Genomic DNA, 26,721 nt, shown 5'->3' on the forward strand with positions numbered 1-26,721 from the left:
ATGACGTGTTGCGTACATAAAGTACCGTGTTGTCAAATGACGTGTTGCGTACAATCATGAGGTCTTATGATTAATCTTCTCGTGTTGTTTACGGGTGGTCCTGAAATATATAAAATCAAATCATAAGTAATTATATATAAAATATCATATTAATTAGAAAAGATATGATTAATTTACTTTTTCTCCAAATATTTTCGTAGCTAAACTAGCTTCGGATACCCAATCTTGTTTTAGTCGTAGTTTCTTCATTACAACTCCGTTTTTATTGGTTCAACTTGCCACTTCCTTGGATCGAGTCAAATTTTAAGAATATGAACTGAAAATACCTTAGTTTGTATTCGAAATTATAGGTTATAGGTCAAACTTTGGTGAAACTTATGAAAGTGATCATTTTCCATCATAAAAACAACATTTAATGATCATTTTTCTAAAAATACTTACACTTTGAGTTAAACCATGAAATTTTTATGTGTTAACATATTCATAAGAAATATCGTTTTTCCAGAACATGAACTTCCAATTCAAAGTTAAAGATAGTTTTTAATTATCCAACCCAAAACAGCCCCCGGTTGCACTCCGACGACGTAGATTCAGTTTTTAAGATGTTCTTTGTAAAACCAAGTTATATCTTGTTAAGTTAGCATATCATTATGATATATTACAGGTCTTGAAGTGTTTTAAAAGTCAAGTTAGAAGGATCTATTTAGTTTGCGAACAAGTTTGAAATCATTCAAACTATGTTCTTGTTGTTAAAATTTTATACCACAAAATAAGATAGCTATATGAATATGAATTGAATAAGATTATGAACAAGGTTACTACCTCAAGTTACTTGGACAAAGTTACTGCAAAAGATAAGAAATAATCTTGGAATCAAAGAGTGGTGGAGTTAGATCAAAAGGTTGGAAGTAAACTTCTTCAAATGGGTGGTTATTTTGATATGTTCTTGAAAGAGTTTTCTTATGGTGTTTAAGGCTTGTAATTGAAGCTAAATGATGGGGAAAATGCTTGGAGATGATTAAGTGTGAAGTTAGGAGTATTTTGAGAGAGAAATGAGGGTGTAGGTATGAGAAAATGAAGTGAAGAAATGGTGTTCATTTATAAAAACGTTTTTAGTTTATAAAGAAAGAAAAAGGATACCTAATTTTGTTTTCTTACTAATAATTCATACTACTTGACAAATCCTAGTTACCTCATATCTAGGGCAGTAATAATGTTGATTAGGATGTTGATTTGATGTGTATATACCAATAGTAAATATGTATAGAAGTTGGGTATGATATGGGTACATATACCCTAGATATACGTGTAGAAATCTTGAGGAAACGGAACGAGAATTCAAATATAGCTATATTTTGTGAATATACTTATATTGTTTTATGTATTTAAGTCCTTAAAAAGTGATTAAATATTTATATATACGATACGTGTATAAGCATTATTTATTATAAGTATATATATCAAAGAATGTTACGTATAGTTATCGTTTTGAAAACTTAAGTTAGTAGTTTCAAAATATACTTATAACTCATTGTCATTAGTACACAATGAGATGTTAAACCATCCTTAGATCATGTTAAATATATAAAAATACATATATATACACAAACGTATAATTATCGTATGTTATATAGTTCGTGATATCATCGGTCATATTGGACGGTCAAACGTTGTGTAAAACTCTTTTCAAAAACACAAGTCTCAACAATTTGGATTGCTTATCATGTTGGTATGGTTTAATTTATGTAAATATTAATCTCATAAGTATAATTTGGTCAGAAAATTCCGGGTCATTACAATATATATATATATATATATATATATATATATATATATATATATATATATATATATATATATATATATATATATATATATATATATATATATATATATATATATATATATATATTTACGGCATTACTTATTTATTTATGTATTTTATATATTTTTTTATTATTATCATTAATATTAATATTAGGGTTACATTTTATTTAAATATTAGACCCTAACTTTTATAAATTTTATTTGATTCCATTTAGTTTATATATATTCTTATTTGTTTGAATCTTATAAATATTGTCACATTTTAATTTATGACATATTGTTTATATCATTTATTTAGTATTAGGGTTAGAGTTTAATAGTCAATGTTAAATGTTATTAGGGTTTAATAGTTAATAGGTAGAGTTAGATTTAGGGTTTCAAATAGTATTAGGGTTTTAGTATTAATTACTATATTAACTTTAACCGGATAACAACCCTAGTGCTAAAACACAGCATATGACAATGAAACTCTAAGGGCAGTTTAGTAAATTCAGAATGGAAATGTGAGAGTTGTTATATGAAGTTAGGAGTAGACCAATTCAAGAAGTTAAGTGAATAAATAAACTCATATGTGTTTAAAGATTAATACTCCGTAGCAAGGTTGCAAAATTCGCTATTCGGGGATTAATTAGTCGGAACTTTGAAAGGATTAATCGGCAATTCGGAGATTAATCGGATTGTACTGTATACATTTAAATTTTAAATTTTAAATATTATATGTGTAATTATAGAAAAAACCATAAATATAAAGATAATTTTTAATATTATTGTCAATAATTTTTCATTTTGCTTCAAAACTATAATATTCTAGTTTAAATTCATGTTAAAATGTTAACCATTTTTTAATTTGACTCACTTTAATTACCAAATTCGATTTTGATCCATCAATTGACGTTGACCGTTTAATTAAACGGTTTTTTAGAAATCGGAACGGATTGCTCCTAAAAATGATTAATCGGGGATTAATCGGCGAGTAATCGGGTTTTTCCGTAGACTATAGCTAACTAGATAAGATAACTAGTATAGATATAAATATAAATATAAATAATAAATATTAATAATGATAATTATTATTATATAGAGTAAAAGTGTAAAAATCATTAGCTAGTATCATTCGAAACTTCCAGATTTTGTTGAGATAGCTATTCATTTTAGTTGAATAGGATACACTTGACACTCACATTCTTATCGATTCGGCCTTAAAATACGGGAGTTTCTTATACGATTAACGATTTAAAGTAATATATTATATTGCTTATAAAATAAAGTACAGCACATTTCATTCAAACCCCACAAAAAGATACATACATATAGTTCTGTTCGTTCGTTCGAAGTAACATGCCAAACTTATTAGTGATCAAAGAATAGTGCGTAGGATTAAATATTTTAAAGGTACGGATTTGATATGATCTTTCTAGGATATGAATCGTAGAAGATCTAAGTATGCCTTAAATCTCACAAGATAATAAGTAAAATTGAAGAACACACCCGAATTTGTATTGATAACCAAAAATGTTAAAATGATTACAATACTATACAAGAGAATTGAGATAGAGCAATGTGTAACACACACTTGCAAATCAAAGTCTAATGGCAAAATGAACCCTAAATGATAGGTAGTTGCGATTTACAATTTAGTGTGATCCTTCAACATTTTAGGTAGTTGCAATTTACGATTTAATGTGATCCAACAACATTTTAGGTAGTTGCGATTTACTTGTAAGCAAAAATCGAGTTATACTTGTTAACGGGTTCGGTGAGTGTGGAGTACACGCCCGTAAGAGTTGACTCAATATCGCATGTGCAAATGGCGGGGGTCAAGGGGGATGCGCCCGCTTGCGGGGTCCAAGGGACAGCGCCCTTGGCTGGGCCCCCGCTCCCAGGTGAGCGGGCAGGGGTCGAAAAGGAGCTTCCACCCGTTTTCCCGAAAAGGCACTACTTTTCTATACTGAAAAGGTGCTTCCAACCATTTTTTCCGCAGCTGTCGTGACTATTAATTAACAGTTACTCCCGCTAAAATTGAAGGGTTGCACGCTTTCAGTTTAACTGGCAGTATTAACATAATATATTTATTTCGTTTTGGCATTTTTGCTTACATAACACAACACACAAAATTCTCATTTCTCCAATAATCTGATTTGTGATTTCATTTTCAAAACACAAATTGCGTTCTTGTCTTACCCTATAAAGATTTCGTGAAACCAAGACAATCGTTGGGTCGAAATACTTTATAGAGAAAGTGAATACACGAATAAGAATCAATCCGGACATTCAAACCATACCTAATTTCTAACATTCTCCAGTTCGTTTCAGGAAGACCATGACAGGATTCTAGTTTTTCTAAAACCATTTTGATTCATATTTTTGTACCGATTTAAATAAATGTTAACTGGTACGTATCCCTTATTTCTATAATGTTTCTTACTAATTATTTAGTCGTATAATGTTCACGCATATTAAAAATTTCTTTGTTGGTAGATTAGTTTGAACAGATACCTAAGTTTTTAGTGGAGTATACTTTTTGGTTCACATGTTTAGTACCCATGTATATAGAATTTAGAATTTGATACTAATATTATATCTATTATATCAATTAAATTTATGATAAATTATTAGTTATTAAATCAATTTAATTTAATTAAGCTTATGTTATAAAAAATCAAATATAAATATTATATTAAATAATATTATAACATATGATATTAAAACTTTTATACATTAAATATCAGAGTTAAGTTAGGTTGATTGAAGTTGACTTTTAATTGACTTTCTTGTTTGATTTTCGTTGGACTTTGATTGACTTGAGAAGGCCAATTTGGTTTGATGCCAAAGCGCTCTTCGATAGAGGCAATCCATATTATTAGGAACCTTATGGAGAAGTATAGAGAAAAGCAAAAGAACCTAGAGATGGTCTTCTTAGACTTAGAGAAGGCCTACGATTGCGTGCCACGAAACTTGATTTGGAAGACCCTTAAGGGCAGAAGTATCTCGAGTAGGTATATTAATGTTATTAGAGATATGTATGAAGGGGCGAAGTCTTGTGTTCGAACACCGGTGGGAAATACTGAAGTTTTCCCAATAGAAGTAGGCCTGCACCAGGGATCGGCCCTTAGCCCTTTCCTTTTCGCTTTGATCATTGATGAACTTTCTCGAGGGATACAAGAATGCATCCCTTGGTGCCTGATTTTTGCCGATGATATTGTGCTCGTTTCGGATTCTAAGGAGGAGCTTAATAGAAGGCTGGAGCAATGGAGGGTGGCCTTAGAAAGTAACGGTCTATACATTAGTAGACAAAAGACAGAATATCTTAGTTGCGATTTTGATAGGAATGTTGATGAACATAGTGATGGAGTGAACATCTGTATTGGAGACCAGATCTTGCATCCACAAACTTCGTTTAGATACCTGGGCTCGGTGCTACACAAATCGGGGAGGATAGATGAAGACGTGTCGCACCGAATTAAGGTAGGGTGGGTGAAGTGGAGAGCAGCGACTGGAGTCTTATGCGACAAGAAGATCCCCCTTAAGCTGAAAGGGAAATTCTTCAAGGTGGCAATTAGACCTGCCATGTTATACGGATCAGAGTGTTGGCCTATGACGAAAGCACAAGAGAGGAGGATGGAGGTGGCAGAGATGAGGATGCTTAGGTGGACATGTGGTAAAACCATGTTAGATATGATTCCTAATAGTGTTTTTAGGGAGAACCTGAAAGTTAGAAGCATCATCGACAAGCTTAGAGAAGAACGACTTCGATGGTTTGGGCATGTGAGAAGACGACCTCCTACTGCCCCTGTTAGGAGGGTCGAGACACTTACGGTTGACGGCGTAAGAAGAAGGGGTAGACCTACGCGTAGGTGGGAAGATAGGATAAAGCTAGACTTGAAGGAGCTCTTATTGACCGAGGACATGACCTCTGATAGGGTTGCGTGGAGGACTAGAATTAGAATAGACGAGTAGGTTTTTTGGTTTTGTTTGTGTGTTTGTGGTTTTGTGGGTCTGTGTGGGTATCTTCTTTCACTCTGCTCTTTGCTCTTTGCTGGTTTTTTTTTTTTTTTTTTTTTTTTTTTTTTTTTTTTTTTTTTCTCTAGACCCATGCATCGATGGTGTAAGTTTGGACATGTGGGTTTCTTTGTGTATGTATGGATGTTCGTGTTTGTATGTATGTATTTAACTTTGTTCGCAAGTTTATGTTTGGTTGTTTGTATGTTCGCTTGTTTTGCTTTTCTGCTTGTCTTTGATTGTATTTATGTATTTATGTATGTTTGTATTTATGTATGGTTGTATGTTTATATGTATGTATAGTTATATGTTTGGTTGTATGTATATTCGTATGTTTGTATGTATATCCGTATGTTGGTATGTATATTCGTATGTTTGTATGTTTTATATCTATGTATGCGTATGTTGGTTTTCCCGTATGTATGCTTGTTGGGTTGATACTGTTTTATGTATGTTTGTATGTTAATTCTTATAGAATGGCTTGCTATGTTGTGTTTTTATCTGTATGTGGACATATATGTTTATTTCTCACTTAATGCAGCTTTACTTTATTCGTCCTGTGCTCCGCAGTACACTCTAAGGTACGTTTTTCTTTTTTCTTTTTTACGGCGCTGTTTCGGGAGCCATCAGCAAGCGTCTAATTATTGGCGACTTGACTGTCGCTTAGAGCCTAAATCGAATTCCAGGCAACATTTTAAAACCCATGGAAATTCGTTCCACCATTTTCATGGCGTTGGCATTTTTTTTTTTTTTTTTTTTTTTTTTTTTTTTTTTTTTTTTTTTTTTTTTTTTTTTTTTTTTGGCCGGAGGTCCGTTGCAAGCAATCTCTTTATCCGTCGAACATAGAGAGGGAGGACTTTCCCTACCCTTGTGAGTGTTTCACTCGGGGTGGTGAAATGACTTCTCTTTGTCCTAGGGTAGAGGTAGGATTGTCTACGTCTCACCTCCCCCATACCCTACAAGTGTGGGATTGGGTATTGTTGTTGTTGTTGTTGTTGTTGTTTGATTGACTTGAGTTGACTTTCTAACTAAGAAAACTTTCCAAAAAAAATACACACTTTCCTAAAATAGAAACTCTTCAAAAAATAGAAACTTACTAGAAAATGGAAACTTACTAAGAATAGAAACTACGCGTAATACTTTAACTTAATCAAACATTTTGATACAGAATTCTAAATTCACTTCAAGCACTAGGACTATCAAGCTATGACCCGACCTAAGTTAGATTATATTCTGACATACTTTATTATATTGAGTTGGAGTCCAGATCATTCTTGATCTCTTTATTTTTGTGTACGTGTTTATTCGTCAAGTGCACTCAATGTGAGTTATAGTCCCACTTTTTTAAATTCTTCAAATATTTTGTGATGAGAATGCATGTTTTTTATTTTTACATGTTGGACACAAGTGACAAATCATTATAAATTATTCATTGTGAATTGAACAAAAATATTCCCTAATTTAGTAACTTTTAATTACTAGCTTATGACGCTGGTAAACGCGAATCGTATAGATAGATCTACTGGGTCTGGCCGCCCCATTAGCCGCGCTAGTTTTTAACGGAATGTCTAGTACTTCGTAGAAGATACACATGTTCAGTGTCTATTACATAATTCAAGGGTAAATAAAATGAGACAAGTTAAGTTACCGAGTGCTCACGGAAGATGAAATAGTCATTTTATACGTTTTTAAACATTATATCTCGTGGTCTAATTTATTACAATTCGTTACATTAAACCTGTAACTCACCAACATTTTTATGTTGACAGTTTACTCGTATGTTTTATGTAACATCCCAACCCAATACACGACAAAAACCATTGTAAATTCGTGGCAAAAAAAAAATTTGCTGACTGACCATCTGCGCGCCGCGCAAATGCCCTTGCGCGCCGCGCAAAAGCTGGCTGTCCCCGGTGCGCTTTAATGCGAAAAAGATGAGGTGCTTCCCGACACATTTGACCGAAACGCTTTTAACCGTACGTTAATATATGTAAAACTAGCACATAACTAAGGTATGAACGAGTTTTACAAAGTGGGGCCCACACGTGCCCAAAATGCCATTAAGTGTAAAAATACAAGTTTAATACAAATGAGAGTTTCGACCACAAAAAGTTTAATTGCCAAACGACACAACGAGCATGGTGTTTGGGGTTAAACTACCCAAGTCTCGGTCAAACTCCAAGCCATAACCAAAAGCGCTTCCTAATCATCAAAGCGGGAAACTCAATCCAAGGTAATGCCCTTACCCTTATCCACACACGAACCTATAAAAAAGGTAAACAACGAGAGGGTAAGCAAAGCTTAGTGAGCACAATAATTATACATACACATATATAATCTACTTACTTGCATCACTTACACAACATCATACTCGGTTTAACAATTCGACAATCATGCAACAATATTATGCATATACCATAAACCGCAAATCCACAAGTAGCTAATAATACAAAAGCATACGATTCATAAATAAATACTTTCAATACATAACTCACGCAACCTTGGTTAACCAATTCGAACAAGGGAAACGGTACATACAAGACCGTTGGAGTTCATAACATCCGTTAGTGCTACTTAATCAACGCGTAGTCACTAATCCCCCGGGTGATGTCTTAAACAACGCGACTCACTCACCCTTTCCAATGTGGCGTCTTAAACAACGCGACGATTCCACATGCCATTCAATACGATGGGTGGTGTCTTAAACAACGCGACATCCACTCCAATACATTGTGGTGTCTTAAACAACGCGACATCCACTTCTTTACCATGTGGTGTCTTAAACAACGCGACATCCACTTCTTTACAATGTGGTGTCTTAAGCAACGCGACAATGCCACATTCATACGACACAAATAAATACATTATATACACATACGCATAATCATTCCACTCACCTTATGCCTTCGGTGATTATTAAACCAAGCTTGAGTTCCGAGGTAACGTACCTATTTTCACAAGCATATAATCAATCAACTTGGTCTAATCTTACAACCCACACCATCCTAGGTCATCTTGACCCATTTGGACACTTAACCCTAAATTGGGTCATTTTCAACAAAAACCCTAACGCTTGGCACTCAAGGCCTTCCTACACATTAGATCACTAGGTTTTATCACAAAACACAACCATTTAACAACCTTGGTCCAATTTTGACCCATTTGACTCAATAAAAGTCAATACACCCATTTTGGGTCATTTATACCCAAATCACACCCATTTACTCTTCCTTAAGGTGTTCTAACAATTATTAACCAATTAGGGTTTCATGACAACAATTAATACTTTTAAAACCCTAGCTAACCCATTATTGAGCCTACATGACCCAATTTACCCAAGAACACCCAATTCACCCAAAAATGGGTATTAATGTTCATCTCCACACAAACCCTAATCCATACACGAAATCAAAACAAGAATTGAAAGTTAAGGCATACCACAACTATCAAAATGTAGCAAATGACGAGATGAACAACTTTAGAACTTGGACTTTAGCAAGAAACCCTCTTCTTCCTCTTCAAAGTGAGCTTTCCCTCTCTAAAACTCACTCTCTCACTAAAATAAATTGGGAGGTGATAAGGTTGGTGAACAAGGGAGTAAATGAGCTCCCAAACTACTGAACCAAGCATTAAACTCGGCCTTGATGTGAATTTACCAAAATACCCACGTTTAAATTTAAATAAAAACAAAGAATAGCTGGCAGCCGTGTTGCGCGGCGCGCAGACCCCAGTTCAGCAATGATTTCCCCTTTTTAAATGTATGAAACATGAACTCCACAACTCTAGTCATATAATTACACATACAAACATTATGTACAATAATTACACGGGTCTTACAACTCTCCCCCACTTATTCGGATTGCGTCCTCGCAATCCATGCCGCATGACAAGCGGGAAGATAAACCAACACAAACTCTTCAGGTTCCCAAGTGAACTCGGAACCCTTATTCCGTCGCCATTGAACTTTGTAGGTCCTAACCTCCTTATGTCTCAATCGTTTGACCTTCTCATCAAGTATGGCAATCGGCTCTTCAATATACTCCAACTTATTGTTTAGCTCAATTTCTTCTAGAGGCATCCATGAAGAATCATCCGCAAGACACCTACGGAGGTGGGAAACATGAAACGTGTTATGGATCCCCGCAAGCTCTTCGGGCAATTCCAATCGATATGCAACTTCACCAACACGAGCTAAAACTTTAAACGGTCCAATAAACCGAGGACCTAACTTTCCCCGTTTTCGAAATCGAATAATACCCTTCCATGGCGAGACCTTAAGCATAACCATGTCGCCCTCTTGGAATTCGATCGTTCGTCTACGTTTATCGGCATACGACTTTTGCCTATCTTGAGCCCTTTTCAAATGCTCCCGGATAATATCAATCTTGTTATTCGTCTCTAGAACCAAATCGGTATTCCCGATTTCCCTTTGTCCCACTTCTCCCCAACAAATGGGAGTTCGACATCTTCGACCATAAAGCATCTCGTACGGTGGCATCCCGATACTAGTATGAAAACTATTATTGTACGAAAATTCCACCAAAGGTAGATGCTCATCCCAACTACCATCGAAATCGATAATGCACGCCCGTAACATATCTTCCAAAGTTTGGTTCGTACGTTCGGTTTGACCGTCCGTTTGAGGATGATACGCCGTGCTCAACTTTAATTGTGTACCCATATCTTCGTGAAACTTTTCCCAAAATCGAGATGTAAAACGGGTATCTCGATCCGAAATAATAGATATAGGAACGCCATGTCGCGAGACCACTTCCTTGATAAACAACTTAGCCAAGGCCTCCGACGATATTGCTTCTTTAATGGGAAGAAACAAAGCACTTTTCGTCAACCGATCCACTATAACCCAAATCGAATCGTATTGAGTTCTCGCCGTCTTAGGTAATTTAGTGATGAAGTCCATGGTAATGTGCTCCCATTTCCATTTCGGGATCTCTAACGGTTGCAACTTACCATACGGCTTTTGATGTTCGGCTTTAACTTGCAAACAAGTAACACATCGTTCAACGTATTTTACAACATCGCGTTTCATGCCCGGCCACCAATAATCTTTCTTCAAGTCATGATACATTTTCGTCGCGCCCGGATGAATGGAATATTTCGACTTATGTGCTTCATCGAGTAGCACCCGTCGGTAATCACCCGTCTTAGGCACCCACACCCTTCCTTGAAAGGACAACAAACCCCGCGGACCCATAGTAATAAACTCCGATTGGCCCACAATTCGTTCCGTGTGCTTATCGTGAACATAAGCCTCTATTTGGTCTTCACCCATCTTTTCAAGAAAGTCGTTAGTGATAATCAAACGTAACGATGTTATACGTATCGCCGGATGTTGAGTCTTTCGACTTAACGCATCCGCGACCACATTCGCCTTACCCGGATGGTAAAGTATCTCACAATCATAATCTTTCACCACATCCATCCATCTACGTTGACGATAATTCAAATCCCTTTGAGTAAAAAGGTGTTTCAAATTCTTATGATCCGAATATATCGTACACTTGACACCATACAAGTAATGGCGCCAAATTTTCAACGCATGCACAACCGCCGCCATTTCAAGATCATGAGTCGGGTACCTCGTTTCGTGTTCCTTTAGTTGTCGAGAGGCATAAGCAATGACTTTACCCCGTTGCATAAGAACGCACCCGAGCCCATTTAAGGAAGCATCACAATAAACCACCATGTCTTCGACGCCTTCCGGTAACACTAACACCGGAGCTTGACACAACTTCTCTTTCAATAATTGAAAAGCAATTTCTTGCTCGTTTTCCCAATTGAACTTAGCACTCTTCCTCGTCAACTTGGTTAATGGAGAAGCAATCTTAGAAAAGTCTTGGATAAACCGACGATAATAACCGGCCAATCCGAGAAAACTTCGGATCTCCGTGGGCGTAGTCGGTCGTCCCCAACTCTTCACCGTCTCAATCTTCCCCGGATCCACTTGGATACCGCTTTCGTTCACAATGTGACCAAGAAATTGAACCTCTCTTAGCCAAAATTCACACTTAGAGAACTTAGCATACAACTTCTCCTTCCTCAGCGTCTTCAAAACTTCGCGCAAGTGACGTTCATGTTCGTGCATACTTTTCGAATAGACTAGTATGTCGTCAATGAACACAATAACCGACTTGTCCAACATAGGTTGGCACACCCGGTTCATAAGATCCATGAATGCCGCCGGTGCATTCGTAAGACCGAAGGGCATAACCACAAATTCATAATGCCCGTAACGCGTTCGGAAAGCCGTTTTCTCAATATCTTCCTCACGGACCCGCATTTGGTGATAGCCGGACCGTAAGTCGATCTTAGAGAAATACATTGCGCCTTGAAGTTGATCAAACAAATCGTCGATCCTAGGTAACGGATAACGATTCTTGATCGTCACTTTATTCAACTCACGGTAATCGATGCACATACGCATACTACCGTCTTTCTTCTTCACAAATAAGACCGGAGCGCCCCATGGCGAAGCACTCGGTCGGATAAAACCCTTCTCGAGTAATTCTTGAATTTGATTCAATAACTCTTGCATCTCCGTTGGTGCTAAACGATAAGGAGTTTTAGCAATGGGGGTAGCCCCCGGAACCAACTCGATGCGAAACTCGACTTGTCTTTCCGCCGGAACACCCGGTAACTCATCCGGAAAGATATCTTCAAACTCATTAACTACCGGAATTTCACGAATTGGTGGTGGCTCATTACGAGTGTCGACAACATGAGCAAGGAAAGCCATACCACCGGTAACAACGTGACGTCGTGCCCGAGCAAAAGTGCATATCGGCACCGATCTCCTTCGTTTGTCACCATGAATAATCATCTCTCCCCCACTTGGGGTCTTTACACGAATAAACTTGTCGTGGCATGCAATATCGGCTCTATAACGATCGAGCCAATCCATACCAACGACAACATCAAAATCACCCAAAGTCATCGGAATAAGATCAATTTCGAAACTTTCGGCGCCAAACACAACATTGCAATTTTTACACACATCAACCACTAGCGCCGTCTTGCCATCCGCTATTTCAACTTCTACCGGACGACTCAACTTTACTAGCGGTTTATTTAACTTAGGCACAAATCTTGGAGATACGAAAGACAAATTAGCACCACTATCAAAAAGTATTCGAGCCGGATTAGAATTAACCATGAAAGTACCTGAAACGACTTCATTGGATTGTTTAGCTTCTTCATTAGACATCAAGTAGTTACGACCCCTAGCCGTACCCGCTGCCTTCTCTATCCGCTTAGCATTGTCATTACGCAACTCGGGACACTCGGGCCGTTTGTGCCCTTCTTTACCGCAATTGAAACAAGTAAACTTGGGTGTAGTAGAGGGATTGGTGCAATCACGGGCCATATGTCCCTTTCGCCCACAATTATGGCAAGTATAACGAAACTCTCCCGGCGCACTTTTCTTGACACTTCCGACACTCTCGGTTGCACCATTCTTTGAAAAGTTTGACTTCTTGCTTGAAAAATTTGAATGACTAGAACCTTCAAACTTTCTCTTCCTCAACACAATCGCTTCAAACCCTTTCGCCATATTAAACAACTCATCGAAGCTCTTTACCACATTTACGCTAATCTTTTCTTGATAACTGTCATTCAAGGTTCGATAGAAGTCTTCTTTCAACATTTTATCATTCCCGACATACTCCGGGCAAAATTGCGTCTTGGACAAGAACACGGATTTGAGAGTGTTCAAGTCCATCGACCCTTGCCTTAAGGTGCGTAACTCGTCCTTAAGCCTTGTAAGATCGGCCGAAGTTCGGTACTCATCGAAGAACTCCGCTTTAAATTCATCCCAAGTGAAGTCCATACATTGTTCTTCACCATAAAGTTGGATCTTAGCATCCCACCACAATTTCGCGTCACCCCTTAACATGCTACAACCGTACCTAGTCTTCTTATCGGGTGGACACTCACAAGTACGGAAGGCCCCCTCCATATCAGAGATGAATCGGGCACTCTTGAGTGGGTCCCTATCGCCCTCAAAAGTAGGAGGTTGAGCGTCCTTAAAGTTCTTGAAGAAAAAGTCTCGTCTTCCCACATTTTCTTCTTGAAGAGCAATCTTAATTTGCTCCTTAACCATAGTGACGACGTGTTCGTCAATCGTCTCTAAAAACATCTTCTTAACATCTTCGCGAAACTCCGCCTTTTGGCGTTCAAAGATGGCCTCAACCTTGGCCGTGAACTCGGGGTCCTCGCTCGTGCCCCCATTATCAAGTTCGGTGTCGTGTCCGTTTCGCGTCCTCATTCTATAAAACGGAATAGATTAAATAACGAAACGAAAGACATGACAATACTCATCTTGCTCGACGATCATCGTACATCGCTTGTTTGACACGATTTGCACCCGTAGTAAGGGTAGCTAATCATTACTACGCGAGCACGTCGCGCTAACGCGCTAGTACAATGTCCATTTCGCTCGATGATTACTATACAACACAACCAATAATGCATGATTAGTTCACATAAACCTATGTACTAACCAAGACCCGGTCCGACCCAAAGTCCTACAAGTCCCGCACAATACGCACACAAAAGTCTAAGTCTAGGCGCCTATCTCAAGTCACCTAAATCCCTTAGACCATGCTCTGATACCACTTGTAACATCCCAACCCAATACACGACAAAAACCATTGTAAATTCGTGGCAAAAAAAAAATTTGCTGACTGACCATCTGCGCGCCGCGCAAATGCCCTTGCGCGCCGCGCAAAAGCTGGCTGTCCCCGGTGCGCTTTAATGCGAAAAAGATGAGGTGCTTCCCGACACATTTGACCGAAACGCTTTTAACCGTACGTTAATATATGTAAAACTAGCACATAACTAAGGTATGAACGAGTTTTACAAAGTGGGGCCCACACGTGCCCAAAATGCCATTAAGTGTAAAAATACAAGTTTAATACAAATGAGAGTTTCGACCACAAAAAGTTTAATTGCCAAACGACACAACGAGCATGGTGTTTGGGGTTAAACTACCCAAGTCTCGGTCAAACTCCAAGCCATAACCAAAAGCGCTTCCTAATCATCAAAGCGGGAAACTCAATCCAAGGTAATGCCCTTACCCTTATCCACACACGAACCTATAAAAAAGGTAAACAACGAGAGGGTAAGCAAAGCTTAGTGAGCACAATAATTATACATACACATATATAATCTACTTACTTGCATCACTTACACAACATCATACTCGGTTTAACAATTCGACAATCATGCAACAATATTATGCATATACCATAAACCGCAAATCCACAAGTAGCTAATAATACAAAAGCATACGATTCATAAATAAATACTTTCAATACATAACTCACGCAACCTTGGTTAACCAATTCGAACAAGGGAAACGGTACATACAAGACCGTTGGAGTTCATAACATCCGTTAGTGCTACTTAATCAACGCGTAGTCACTAATCCCCCGGGTGATGTCTTAAACAACGCGACTCACTCACCCTTTCCAATGTGGCGTCTTAAACAACGCGACGATTCCACATGCCATTCAATACGATGGGTGGTGTCTTAAACAACGCGACATCCACTCCAATACATTGTGGTGTCTTAAACAACGCGACATCCACTTCTTTACCATGTGGTGTCTTAAACAACGCGACATCCACTTCTTTACAATGTGGTGTCTTAAGCAACGCGACAATGCCACATTCATACGACACAAATAAATACATTATATACACATACGCATAATCATTCCACTCACCTTATGCCTTCGGTGATTATTAAACCAAGCTTGAGTTCCGAGGTAACGTACCTATTTTCACAAGCATATAATCAATCAACTTGGTCTAATCTTACAACCCACACCATCCTAGGTCATCTTGACCCATTTGGACACTTAACCCTAAATTGGGTCATTTTCAACAAAAACCCTAACGCTTGGCACTCAAGGCCTTCCTACACATTAGATCACTAGGTTTTATCACAAAACACAACCATTTAACAACCTTGGTCCAATTTTGACCCATTTGACTCAATAAAAGTCAATACACCCATTTTGGGTCATTTATACCCAAATCACACCCATTTACTCTTCCTTAAGGTGTTCTAACAATTATTAACCAATTAGGGTTTCATGACAACAATTAATACTTTTAAAACCCTAGCTAACCCATTATTGAGCCTACATGACCCAATTTACCCAAGAACACCCAATTCACCCAAAAATGGGTATTAATGTTCATCTCCACACAAACCCTAATCCATACACGAAATCAAAACAAGAATTGAAAGTTAAGGCATACCACAACTATCAAAATGTAGCAAATGACGAGATGAACAACTTTAGAACTTGGACTTTAGCAAGAAACCCTCTTCTTCCTCTTCAAAGTGAGCTTTCCCTCTCTAAAACTCACTCTCTCACTAAAATAAATTGGGAGGTGATAAGGTTGGTGAACAAGGGAGTAAATGAGCTCCCAAACTACTGAACCAAGCATTAAACTCGGCCTTGATGTGAATTTACCAAAATACCCACGTTTAAATTTAAATAAAAACAAAGAATAGCTGGCAGCCGTGTTGCGCGGCGCGCGCCTCATCTGCGCGGCGCGCAGACCCCAGTTCAGCAATGATTTCCCCTTTTTAAATGTATGAAACATGAACTCCACAACTCTAGTCATATAATTACACATACAAACATTATGTACAATAATTACACGGGTCTTACATTTTATTCTCAGGTACTTAATTGCTTTGCATGTGCTTCTGTTGACTAGAGAGTCTGCATATTGTGTCACGGATTTTGTTTAAACACTTATTAATATTGCATTCAGTTTTTATACATTTTATTACTATGGGTATAGATGCACAAACCGGATAAAAAACCGGATTCGGACAAAAAAAAACCGGATTTTTTTGTCCGGATTTTTCGGAACCGGTTCCGGATCCGGTTCCGGTTCTCGGCGTCGGATTTTTTTCGGATTTTTTTCGGAACCGGTTCTTTTTCGGATCTCGATCGGATTTTTTCGGATTTTTCTTGGACTAGGATTCGATTTTGCGAATTATATTTTTACCGGTTCTATTTTTTTTAACGTTTGACAACAATAATATAATCGGTATAAAGAAAAGTTATAATGCTCAACTGCTTAACACAATAGATAATATAAATAACAATATTCGAACAATACAATTATATAAATAACACTTTTATTCGAACGATACAATAATAAAAATAAAAACACTTTTATTCGAACAATACAATTATAATTAATACATTTCGAGCTTCGGCATGGCCATCACCCAATAATGTATTAAGACTAAAGTATATCGAGCTTCGGCATGGCCATCACCCGTTATACTTTAGTCGTCAAATGACCCAAATGTGTTATCTTGTTGAGCGCGTTGAGGATGGTGCCTTCGATCGTAGTCTTCAAAAGCGGGGTCATCAACTAGAGAAAGGTAAGCTTATTGGTAACCCGATACATTCATTTCGGTTTGGTCCATATCAAACGGTTCATAGTCACCTTCATCCACTTGGTTTAGTTCATTGTCGGAATTCTCTTCGGTTGTTGTAGGTGATAATCCCGCTAAATTTTCTTCAAACTCTATACATTCTTCAATGTCGTTATATAACGGACCTTCTAATGAAGTTTGATCTTGTATCCTATCTACCCCATCCAAATAATCTTTCAAACATACACATACTTTCACAGCTTGGGGGGTAAGTCTTGACCTTCTTTCCGATATAATTCGACCACTCAAAGAAAATGCCGATTCGGAAGCTACGGTTGAAGCTTGAACGGTAAATAAGTCACGAGCCATAATGCTTAATATTGGATATGTGTCTTGTTTTGTTTCCCACCATTTTAAAATGTCAAGGTTGTTAAATTGTTCTTCACTCATGTTTAGTGCAAAGTTTGCCATCTTATAATTTCCCAACTCGCTTGTGGGTGCCGATGTTCGTGCGCGTTTGGAAGCGTCTTCACGTACCAAGTTAAAAAGACTTATTTTGAGGTCTCGGCTCCTTCGAGAAGATGATCCGGGTTGGTCAACAATTGGGTTTGATTGTCGACCATATTTTGTTGCATAAATACCAAACATATTCTCAAAAACATCATTAAAAGCGTGTACTTGGTTCAAAAGGTAGTTGGGTTCGGCATCAAAAACACCATGCACACAATCAAAGTTGGTATATATTGTTGTCATCAATCGTTCAACCCCATTAAAATTTAATCGTGGGTCAAGTGCGGCCGCACATAAAAATACCTTCGGTATCTCTCCAAAATATTTTTTTAGTTTTTTTCTTATATGAAAAATCGCTTGTCTAAAAATAACATTATTTGAGTTCGCAAATTCGCATATTTTTTCCGTCATTATATAAAATTGTTCTAAGACTAGTACGCTAGTTGGGTAATAAACACCCGATAACATTGTTGATGCCTCTTTAAAAACTTGTAAAAAACTTGTTAATGATTCCAAGTCATCCCATTCGTCGTCACTAATTGGTTCAGAAAATCCCTTTCTAAGTAGTTTTCTATTAAAAGCGATTAACGTTTCTTTTTGACGTAAAATATTTTCGAACATTAAACAAGTAGAATTCCATCTTGTATTATTATCAAAATAAGGACCTAACCAAGTGCCATGACAATCTTTAACAAAAGCCTTATAGTTATGATGTCGTGCGTTACTCGTACGATAAATCGTTACTAATAATCTTCTAAATTTTTCTTTTAATGAAGAACAAAAAGTTAAACAATCTTGAACTCCCAAGTTTATAATATGAGCAACACAACGTGTATGAATAAATGCACCATTTAAAATCGGTCTAAGTGCAATTTTTAACTCACTCATGGCCGCATCATTATTAGATGCATTATCTAGCGAAATTGTAAAAACTTTATCGATTAAATTATATTCTTCTAAAGTGTCTTGTAACGCTTTTTTTATATTATTACCGTTATGTGGATAACCAAATATTTTAAAATTGATAACACGTTTCATTAAAAGCCACGAATCGGGATTAAACCAATGAGCGGTAACGGCTAAATAAGAATTTGCCGTTCCATGTGGTGCGCTCCAAACATCACAAGTTATAGAAACCCTATGTTTATATGTTCGAAAACCTTCAATTATTTCAGTTTTAGTTTTTTTCCATAATTTAAAGGCGTCACGTCTTAAGGTAGAACGACTTACATTGCTATATCGCGGTTGTAGTCGATTCCGAATTAGCTCTGTAAGCCTTGGATTGTCGAAGTGGTTGAAAGGAAGCGCTTGTTGAATGACAAACCTTGACAAATCTTGCCGAAGAGCTTCGGCATCGTATTCAAAAATCGAACCATCGGCCCGCATTGTTTGTTGTCTCGGGTCTTGCCTTGCACTACAACTTTTGTCAAGATGTTTTCTTAACGTTGTATTACCCGAAACACCCATGAACTTCATACATTGTGTACAACGAGCTTTTTCCGCACCATCCTTCATTACACACAACTCGAATTTGGACCAAACGTCCCCTTTTCGCTTTGTTTCTTTTTTGTAATCAATATCGGCCGTAGTGTAGCCTTGTGAAGATGTTCCAACGGAAGCGGAACCGGAAACAGAAGCTTGTGAATTATCCATTATGGGATAAGTAGACTAGAGATTAGAGAATATTTAGTGATTTAGAAATAAATATGAGAATGTTTGTTGGTGCATTTTCAATCAAAGCATTACCATGTATTTATAATGGACTTTGTGGGGTTAAAATGGTAAAAAAAAAAAAAAACTCAAAAAGGCTGAAACTGCAAAAAAAAAAAAAAAAAAAAAAAAAAAAAACGGCTAGTTTTTGAAAAACCGGATCTGATAAAATCCGATTTATATCCGGAAAAAATCCGGTTTTTTTGAAAATCTGGATCCCGGTCGTACCGGATCGGATCTCGGATCCGGATCCGGTTTTTGCTGTGTCCGGTTTCGCTGTTGTCCGGTTCCGGATCGGGTCACCGGATCGGATCTGGATCCGGTTTTTTTGCCCATCTACTATGGGTGTTGGTTGACATTTTGAGTACACATTTATTACATTTGATTTGTCTTTAAAGCTTACAAATGTTTGAATTTCTTTTTTGGATAATCTTTTTTCAATAAATAAATGCAATGTTTATTTAAAAATATTCATGTATAGTTAATGATTGAATTGTGGGACCGAGATAACGCTGATCGTCATCGGGACGTTATATAAGCACATCTAGAACATATTATTAATTGGCATTCCAATCCCAGGGAATCAGCAAAATTCACATCATATGCTGCCTGCTAATGTACTAGTGTCATAATAAATGGCCGTTGCGCTCTACCCATAGGGAAGATATCAAACAAACAAAAAAAGACTAAATCACCAATCTTTTTAACCATGTAAAAAATAATCCATATAGAAGAAGTTTGACAAATCTTCTTTAGTCATAAAATAAACCGAAACAACAAACTTTCAAAGCGGCCAGGTCTTTGATCCGCAAACCTTTACCAAATTTGACTTATGGTACCTAATCGCGGTGTCAGTCGAGACAGGCGAGATCACGCCACCTTAATCCATGCTCCACAATGCACTGTAGTAGTTTTAACATATCTTGCTAACTGTCAATGTAAAGATTCCGTCAAATAGATCTCTTTGGTAAACTGATATAAATATGTACCAATACATTTCACATCAGTGATAGTCATCACTTCTAAGGGGCGTTTAGACGTGCGATTTACAACTGATTATTATATCTTATGTGACTTTAAATAAAACCGACGGCAGAAAATAGTGTATGACAGCGCGCTTGTTGTTGCACGTTGTAATAACCGGACACTAAATACTGATTCTGATTACTTTTTAATCAAGAGTTTTGATTAAGGTAATATGAAAAATATTGCTTTCAAGTTTTAGAAGGGGAAAACAGAAATTTTTTATTTCACACTTACATTATCAAATTTGTTGCAGGTTTCATACCCGTTATCTAGAACATGAATAATCAGAAACAAAATCTCTTTAGCCAAACATAAAAAAACGTCAGACAACAATAATCGGCCGATTAGTTCCAGAACACAAATCCAAATACCCATAAAGTACAACTGAAAACTAGAAATGAAGCAAAAGTAAATTTGTTAAAAAAGATGAACAAAGTTCATATTCGAATAACTAATGATGGAAATATATTAGTCCTTTATAGTTGAAAACTTACTTTATGCATATGTCGGTTCCTTGATCAAACTTCCATCAGATCCTCCGGAAAGTTCCGCAAGTTCCGCCTGCAATTGTTCGTATTTATCTTTAATGGCTGCAGAACTCATGACCTCAGCAACACCTTGTTTTATTTCCAGCTCCAAACCCGCAATCTTTTCCTTTGATTCCTCGCTAGGGGTATTTTTGTCCTTTGCTACCTCAAGTTTCAACATCTCTATTTTATTCTTCAGATCCGGGGTTGATTCAATCACATCTTGAATTATTTGATTGATTTCTGAATTAAGTTCATCAACTTTAGCCTTGATTACCGACATTGAAGTCTGACCAACTTTTGAAGCCACATGAACACCCGAAGATTCAAGGGCGTTGACAAATTCAGATTCAATTTCTTCCTTAATTTCAAGAACTTTTTCTTTCAGGTCCTGATCAAATTCTTCGATAGCAGACACCCCCGACTTTTCAATTTCTTCTTTCAGTCCCTCAATTTTCTGTTTCAAATTAGGTTTTTCCAAAACCTGTTTGAACTTTTCATTTACCCTAGACTTCAACGGAAGGGTCTTTTTGTAATTTTCAGCAAAGACTTTAGCTTCGGTTATTTCTTTTAACAAGCTTAGCTTGTACTTCAACCTCCCATAGTTTGGAGCCATTGCTAAATTGTCATTAAACTCGTTCTTTAGATTCTCAAGATTTTCAACTTGACCGGGAGTCAACTCTTCGGTCTCCGCTTTCGCAAATTCTTCACGCATTTTGCTTAATTTTTCTTCGATCCCCAATGCTTTAGCTGCCTCAGAAAACTCATAATTAATTTCTCTTTTGAGTTTCTCAATCAACCCATTTTGATCCATATCTTGAGCTATCGAAGATGATTCCCTTGCTTTCATGATTTGCTCCTTTAGTTTATTAACTTCACCCTGCAACATTTTGTCAGAAATAAGTCCGGGTCTCGGTTCCTCTTTCCTTTTCATGTTGACTTTCTTTTCGGCCTCAACGGGTAGTCCTTCTTGGAACCCGCCGATCTTGCGAAATTTGAGCATTCGGTGTCTTAAAAGTTCTTCTGTTCCCATAGCTTGAAGCTCCTATATATATAATACAATCATTTGTGTTAGTATGGATTAAGTATAAAATGATGTCGATTTAATTAAAAAAAAAAACGAGTTTGTACACTCACATTCATTGACTCAAGGATAGCGGTTTTTATTTGTTGTGAGGTCCAGTGTGGATCTGCATGTGCACCACCTAGTGGTTCCTGCATATATCATTAGAAAGGTTAGCCAATCCACTTTCAATTAGATTATATTTTTAAATTTATATTATATTGCATAAAAAATAAAAAAAGAATGATTCAAAATCTTACAGAGATGATGCCATCAGCAACTTGTAGCTTGCAAAGCTCGTTAGCTGTGATCTTAAGTTTCTCGGCAGCCTACAAAAAAAGGAAAAATATAACAATTTAAAGTATTTTGTGTACAAATAAATAAATAGATACACACAAGAACTATTTCACCACCTTTGGGGACGCTTTGGCAGTCTTCCAAAGAATTGCTGCACATGCTTCAGGGCTGTATCACCGAACATTGAATAAGTTTATGAGGATGGTAATCACATTAGTAACAACAACAACAACAACAATACCCAATTCCACTAAAGTGGAGTATGGGGGAGGTTAGATGTAGACAGTCCTTTCCTCTACCCTAAAGTAAAAGGGAAGTCATTCCTCCACCCACGGATACCTATCGGTCCCCAGGTAGAGGAAGTCGTCCCTCCCTATACTGTAGAGAAGAGAGGCTGCTTCCTAGGGACCTCCGACCAGAAAGAACCATGAATCCCGATATGTGAAGTAAAATATACAAGTAAAGTTGATAAAATAGAAATTTTACCATGAATAATGTATACTCCAATACGATGTGTATAAGTAAATAAATTTAACGGGAATCACATTAGTAAGTGCATAATAATTTATATGGGAAAAATGAAAATTAATTTAACGGGACACTTTATACAATATAGGAAAGGAATAGGAACTTCCTAGATAATTTAATGATAAAATTAGATCATTATTAAATCATTTAACTTGTATAATAAATAATAATTTACATACTAAACTATTTATAGAACAATAAAAACTTCAAATTATGAAGTAATAGTGGTTCGGTCAACCCAACTGACCCATACAAAAAATAATCCTTATTGATCACCATACACAACCCGGCCATTTTGCCACCTCTACTACACAATACAACATAGAGCTTGTAGGTTTTTCAGCTTTTATGTTAAATAAGTGGACAGGTTAGACTTATAGGTTTAAAAAGTCTTCAATATACAGTTATTTATGAAGAAATAAGGTAGCATAAGTGTCTAAAGACACGTGAGCTACCCTATAATTTTGTTGAAGTTTCAAATTTGTTAAAAAAAAAGAATAAAGCTTTATACTGACCTGGCAACATAGAAGACTGCATTTTCAAGCATTAGCAGTTTATTAGCACAACCAATAGCCAAAGCACCTCCAGAGCCACCTTCACCAATCACAATGGACACAATCGGTACCTTTAGACCGAACATAGTTCTTAAATTGTGCGCAATTGCTTCACCCTGCAAACAAATATATCAACCACTAGATTGACCACTTTCGACAACAATCATCGATGACGATGCGCATTTCTTAAAAGTAATTCTGATATTAAATAAGCAGAGGAAAAATTCAACTACCCAAAACACAGTAGATTTTAATTAATATTTATTTTTATACGTGGTTTTACATACTTGGCCTAGTTCTTCTGATTTAAGATCTGCAAATGCCCCCGGAGTGTCAATGAATGTGACGATAGGGAACCCGTGGTGGTCCGCATAGTACATCATTCGTAGAGCCTTGCGGTAACTGTCACAAACATTTAAGGTCAAATAACAAAAGGACTTTACTAACATGTTGTACTAAAGCTGTGTGTGTACAAGCATCTTATACTAACATCAGGGGTGACAAATGGGTGGGTCAGCACGGTTGTGTAACGGGTCAAAATGTCGATCTGTAAATGATTTTTGTTGTCTATTCCTTACATTCACAAATACCTAACATTTTAAAAACGATTAAGAAACTATGATATAAATGCATGATTAAGTCCTAAAATACAACAGTTTAAAAAATGGTTTTATGCCGTTTGAGTACATTTAGGGTGACTTTCGGCCATGGTTGTAAAAATCCGGATTAATCCCCAATTAATCCGTTTTAGAAGCAGGCCAATTGAACTTAATTGGTCAAAGTCCGATTTAGTCGGTCAAAAATGGTCAAAGTCAAGTAATTTTTGTTTTAGCGATTTCCATAGTAACCAATCAATCAAATATAACTCATTTGACCTTTTATGGACAAATCATAACCGAGTTTGAACCACTTATGGGGTGCCACCTGTCAGTGATATGATAGTGTCAACATAACAATATAAATATATTACCCATGAGGTGTAGGCATCCCAAAGTTGCGTTGAATATTCTCTTTGGTATTTCTACCCTTTTGATGACCCATAAACATAAATCGTCTGCCATCTATTGTTCCAATACCGGTTACTATCGCAGGATCATCGTACCCAGATCGGTCACCATGAAGCTCAACAAACTATACATTTCAAAAATACAAAAAAAAAAACACTTTATATAAATTACTTCAAACTAACAAATTTGAAACTTCAACAGAAAAAACTAGAATACATGTAGAGCATCGAGTAGCATACCTTATCAGTAATGTTGAAGACATGGTCAAGAAAAGTTGGTCTATTAGGGTGTCTAGCAATATTAACTCGCTGTATTGGTGTCAGGTGTGTATACAGATCTTTAAGAGCCTGCAAAAAAACACATAATAGTTAGCCGAAATGACAAGTCAGCAACGTAACAATAAATAAACAGTTCAAATTAAAAATATTAAAATGAAATTAATTTCACAATAACTTCACCTGCTGGTATTTGTTCTCTAGAGAGATGATTTGATCACTGAAATCCAAACCAGTTTCATTAGCCATCTTTTGCACCTGTGTACATCAAAAAACAAGATTATCAAACATCTGCCACACATCGTTACAAATTTTTTGATCATATCATAACCAGATAACAAAGCTTACATCAATGATTTTCTTCTGTAGATCCATAAGCGGTTTCTCGAATTCCAAGGTAACTGGTTTCGGCTTTTCTTTTAAAGGCTTAAATGGGGAAAGATGACTAAGAACTCCACCCTTAACATTAGGATCCGGGTCCTGAGGCCATGGGTACTCGTGATTCTTCACCTTCCTTACTTTTGCAGAGATACTCAATCCCCTTCTTCTTGGGCCCACGTGACTTTTCCCTAATGTTTTTAGAGGTACGCCATTAACACCATTAATTGAGCTCCGAAGATTATCAGAAGCCGAGATAGCAGAAGACAAACTCCCAGAATAGGTAACGTGAGACTGAGATACAGAAGCCATCTATGGACCTAAAAGAATACAACTTCAGATTTCCACCCTAACTGCCAAAAAAAAATCAGCTACTAAGAATTGAGAAAAACACGCATAAAGATGAAAGACGCTTTAAATATATATAGATAATAGCAAAAAGTCAACAGTTTAGTTGAACTCCCACCAAATCTCAGTTTTGTTTACCAAAGATTTCACCAAAGTTAAATTATGATAAATAAGACACGAAATTCGAGTCTTGTTCATTTCATTCCATTCTATTCCTAATTCATCGATCTACATAGCATAAATGAAACATGGGTCGCCAACAAACGAATTGCAGATTAGATCACCAATCATAGGATAACGATCTAGAATAATAATCACTCTAATTTCTAAGTCAACATCATATTTGACCTATTTCATTCATAAAGCCTCCGCCTTTATATGTATAAAAATGATATAAGCATATCGTTAAATCAAATTTTTGTTAATAAAATATTAACTGAAACATACTAAACTCAAATTCATGTAATACCAAGGTACTTTATCTATAAGGATCAATATAACCTACAACTTTGTACTCCTTATCAGTACAACTTAAATAAAAGGACCTTAATTCTTGTAGAACTTTGACAAGTTCATTAATCGAGTAACAAAACAACATATTTTCAGCTTATATAGAAAATTAAACAGCATAAACATATTCAGTACACTAGCAAACATCCAAATCAAGCTAATTCACTAACCATTTAGCAGAAAACCACAACTTTTTTTAACAAATCGAGCAGTATAAACATAAGCATTACACTATCAAACATTCAAATCAAACTAAAACTCAATCATTAGTAAATCAGTAAAACAATCTTTTAAGCATTAATCAGTCAATACCTCAAAAAAGCATAAAAAAGCAACATAATTTGCAAGAATCAAGAAAACCCCAAATGAGTACCTGGAGCCAAAGATCTGAAATTGAAGAGATGGGTAGACGAGATTTTTGTTGGGGGTGAAGAAATTATGAAAAGGAATGAAATTTATTAAGAACAAGAGAGAGAGAGAGGGGTTTACATAGGAAAGATCGTCAGTGTGTTTCTGGGTGTTTATGTCAAAGAAGTCGATGATTCTTATGTGGGGTACTTGTGTTTATGTAAGTCAATTGTGTCTTATGACGGAGGGATTTGTTTGAGCCAGCTATGATTTGTTTGGCAGTTGAAAGTTGGGTGAACGAGCCATAAGTGGCTTATATTTTGGACCCGGGTTAGACCCCTTTTCACTTCACACCAGGTAGGGTGTGGTCACACGTGTGAGGT

The 26,721-nt window shown here is 36.7% G+C and overlaps 2 protein-coding genes across 6 annotated transcripts; one reads left to right on the forward strand and one right to left on the reverse strand.

Annotated features, from left to right (window-relative positions):
• The first annotated feature begins 4,845 nt into the window (after positions 1-4,845).
• Positions 4,846-5,936, forward strand: LOC139872705 (uncharacterized). The gene is made up of 2 exons (XM_071860631.1): positions 4,846-5,292; positions 5,916-5,936. The coding sequence occupies exons 1-2, from the start codon at positions 4,846-4,848 to the stop codon at positions 5,934-5,936; spliced, it is 468 nt and encodes a 155-aa protein (XP_071716732.1).
• Positions 5,937-20,007: 14,071 nt separating this feature from the next.
• Positions 20,008-26,524, reverse strand: LOC139871595 (acetyl-coenzyme A carboxylase carboxyl transferase subunit alpha, chloroplastic). 5 transcript variants are annotated; one of them, XM_071859305.1, is made up of 12 exons: positions 26,364-26,523; positions 25,103-25,452; positions 24,938-25,012; positions 24,719-24,826; positions 24,443-24,603; positions 23,760-23,874; positions 23,434-23,588; positions 22,507-22,558; positions 22,354-22,422; positions 22,168-22,245; positions 20,998-22,075; positions 20,008-20,407 (listed from the first exon to the last, which is right to left on the reverse strand). In XM_071859305.1, the coding sequence occupies exons 2-11, from the start codon at positions 25,442-25,444 to the stop codon at positions 20,999-21,001; spliced, it is 2,232 nt and encodes a 743-aa protein (XP_071715406.1). In that variant the 5' UTR covers positions 25,445-25,452; positions 26,364-26,523; the 3' UTR covers positions 20,008-20,407; position 20,998. The 5 variants fall into 5 exon arrangements, with proteins under 5 accessions (XP_071715406.1, XP_071715405.1, XP_071715404.1 ...); XM_071859304.1 differs by having other exon boundaries at positions 25,103-25,481; XM_071859303.1 differs by having other exon boundaries at positions 25,103-25,485.
• Between the last annotated feature and the right edge of the window lie 197 nt (positions 26,525-26,721).

The sequence above is a fragment of the Rutidosis leptorrhynchoides genome, chromosome 10 (assembly GCF_046630445.1).
Source record: "Rutidosis leptorrhynchoides isolate AG116_Rl617_1_P2 chromosome 10, CSIRO_AGI_Rlap_v1, whole genome shotgun sequence".
NCBI lineage: Eukaryota > Viridiplantae > Streptophyta > Magnoliopsida > Asterales > Asteraceae > Rutidosis > Rutidosis leptorrhynchoides.

Bases quoted from the DNA above. Each gene is read 5' to 3' on its own strand.
- LOC139872705 (XM_071860631.1), top strand. From the start codon at position 4,846: ATGTATGAAGGGGCGAAGTCTTGTGTTCGAACACCGGTGGGAAATACT. The intron at 5,293-5,915 runs GTAGGGTGGGTG...TTTTTTCTCTAG, and splicing joins ACGTGTCGCACCGAATTAAG to ACCCATGCATCGATGGTGTA.
- LOC139871595 (XM_071859305.1), bottom strand. From the start codon at position 25,444: ATGGCTTCTGTATCTCAGTCTCACGTTACCTATTCTGGGAGTTTGTCT. The intron at 22,423-22,506 runs GTGGTGAAATAG...CTTTTTTTGTAG, and splicing joins CTGCCAAAGCGTCCCCAAAG to GCTGCCGAGAAACTTAAGAT. The intron at 22,076-22,167 runs GTGAGTGTACAA...TTATATATATAG, and splicing joins CTATCCTTGAGTCAATGAAT to GAGCTTCAAGCTATGGGAAC.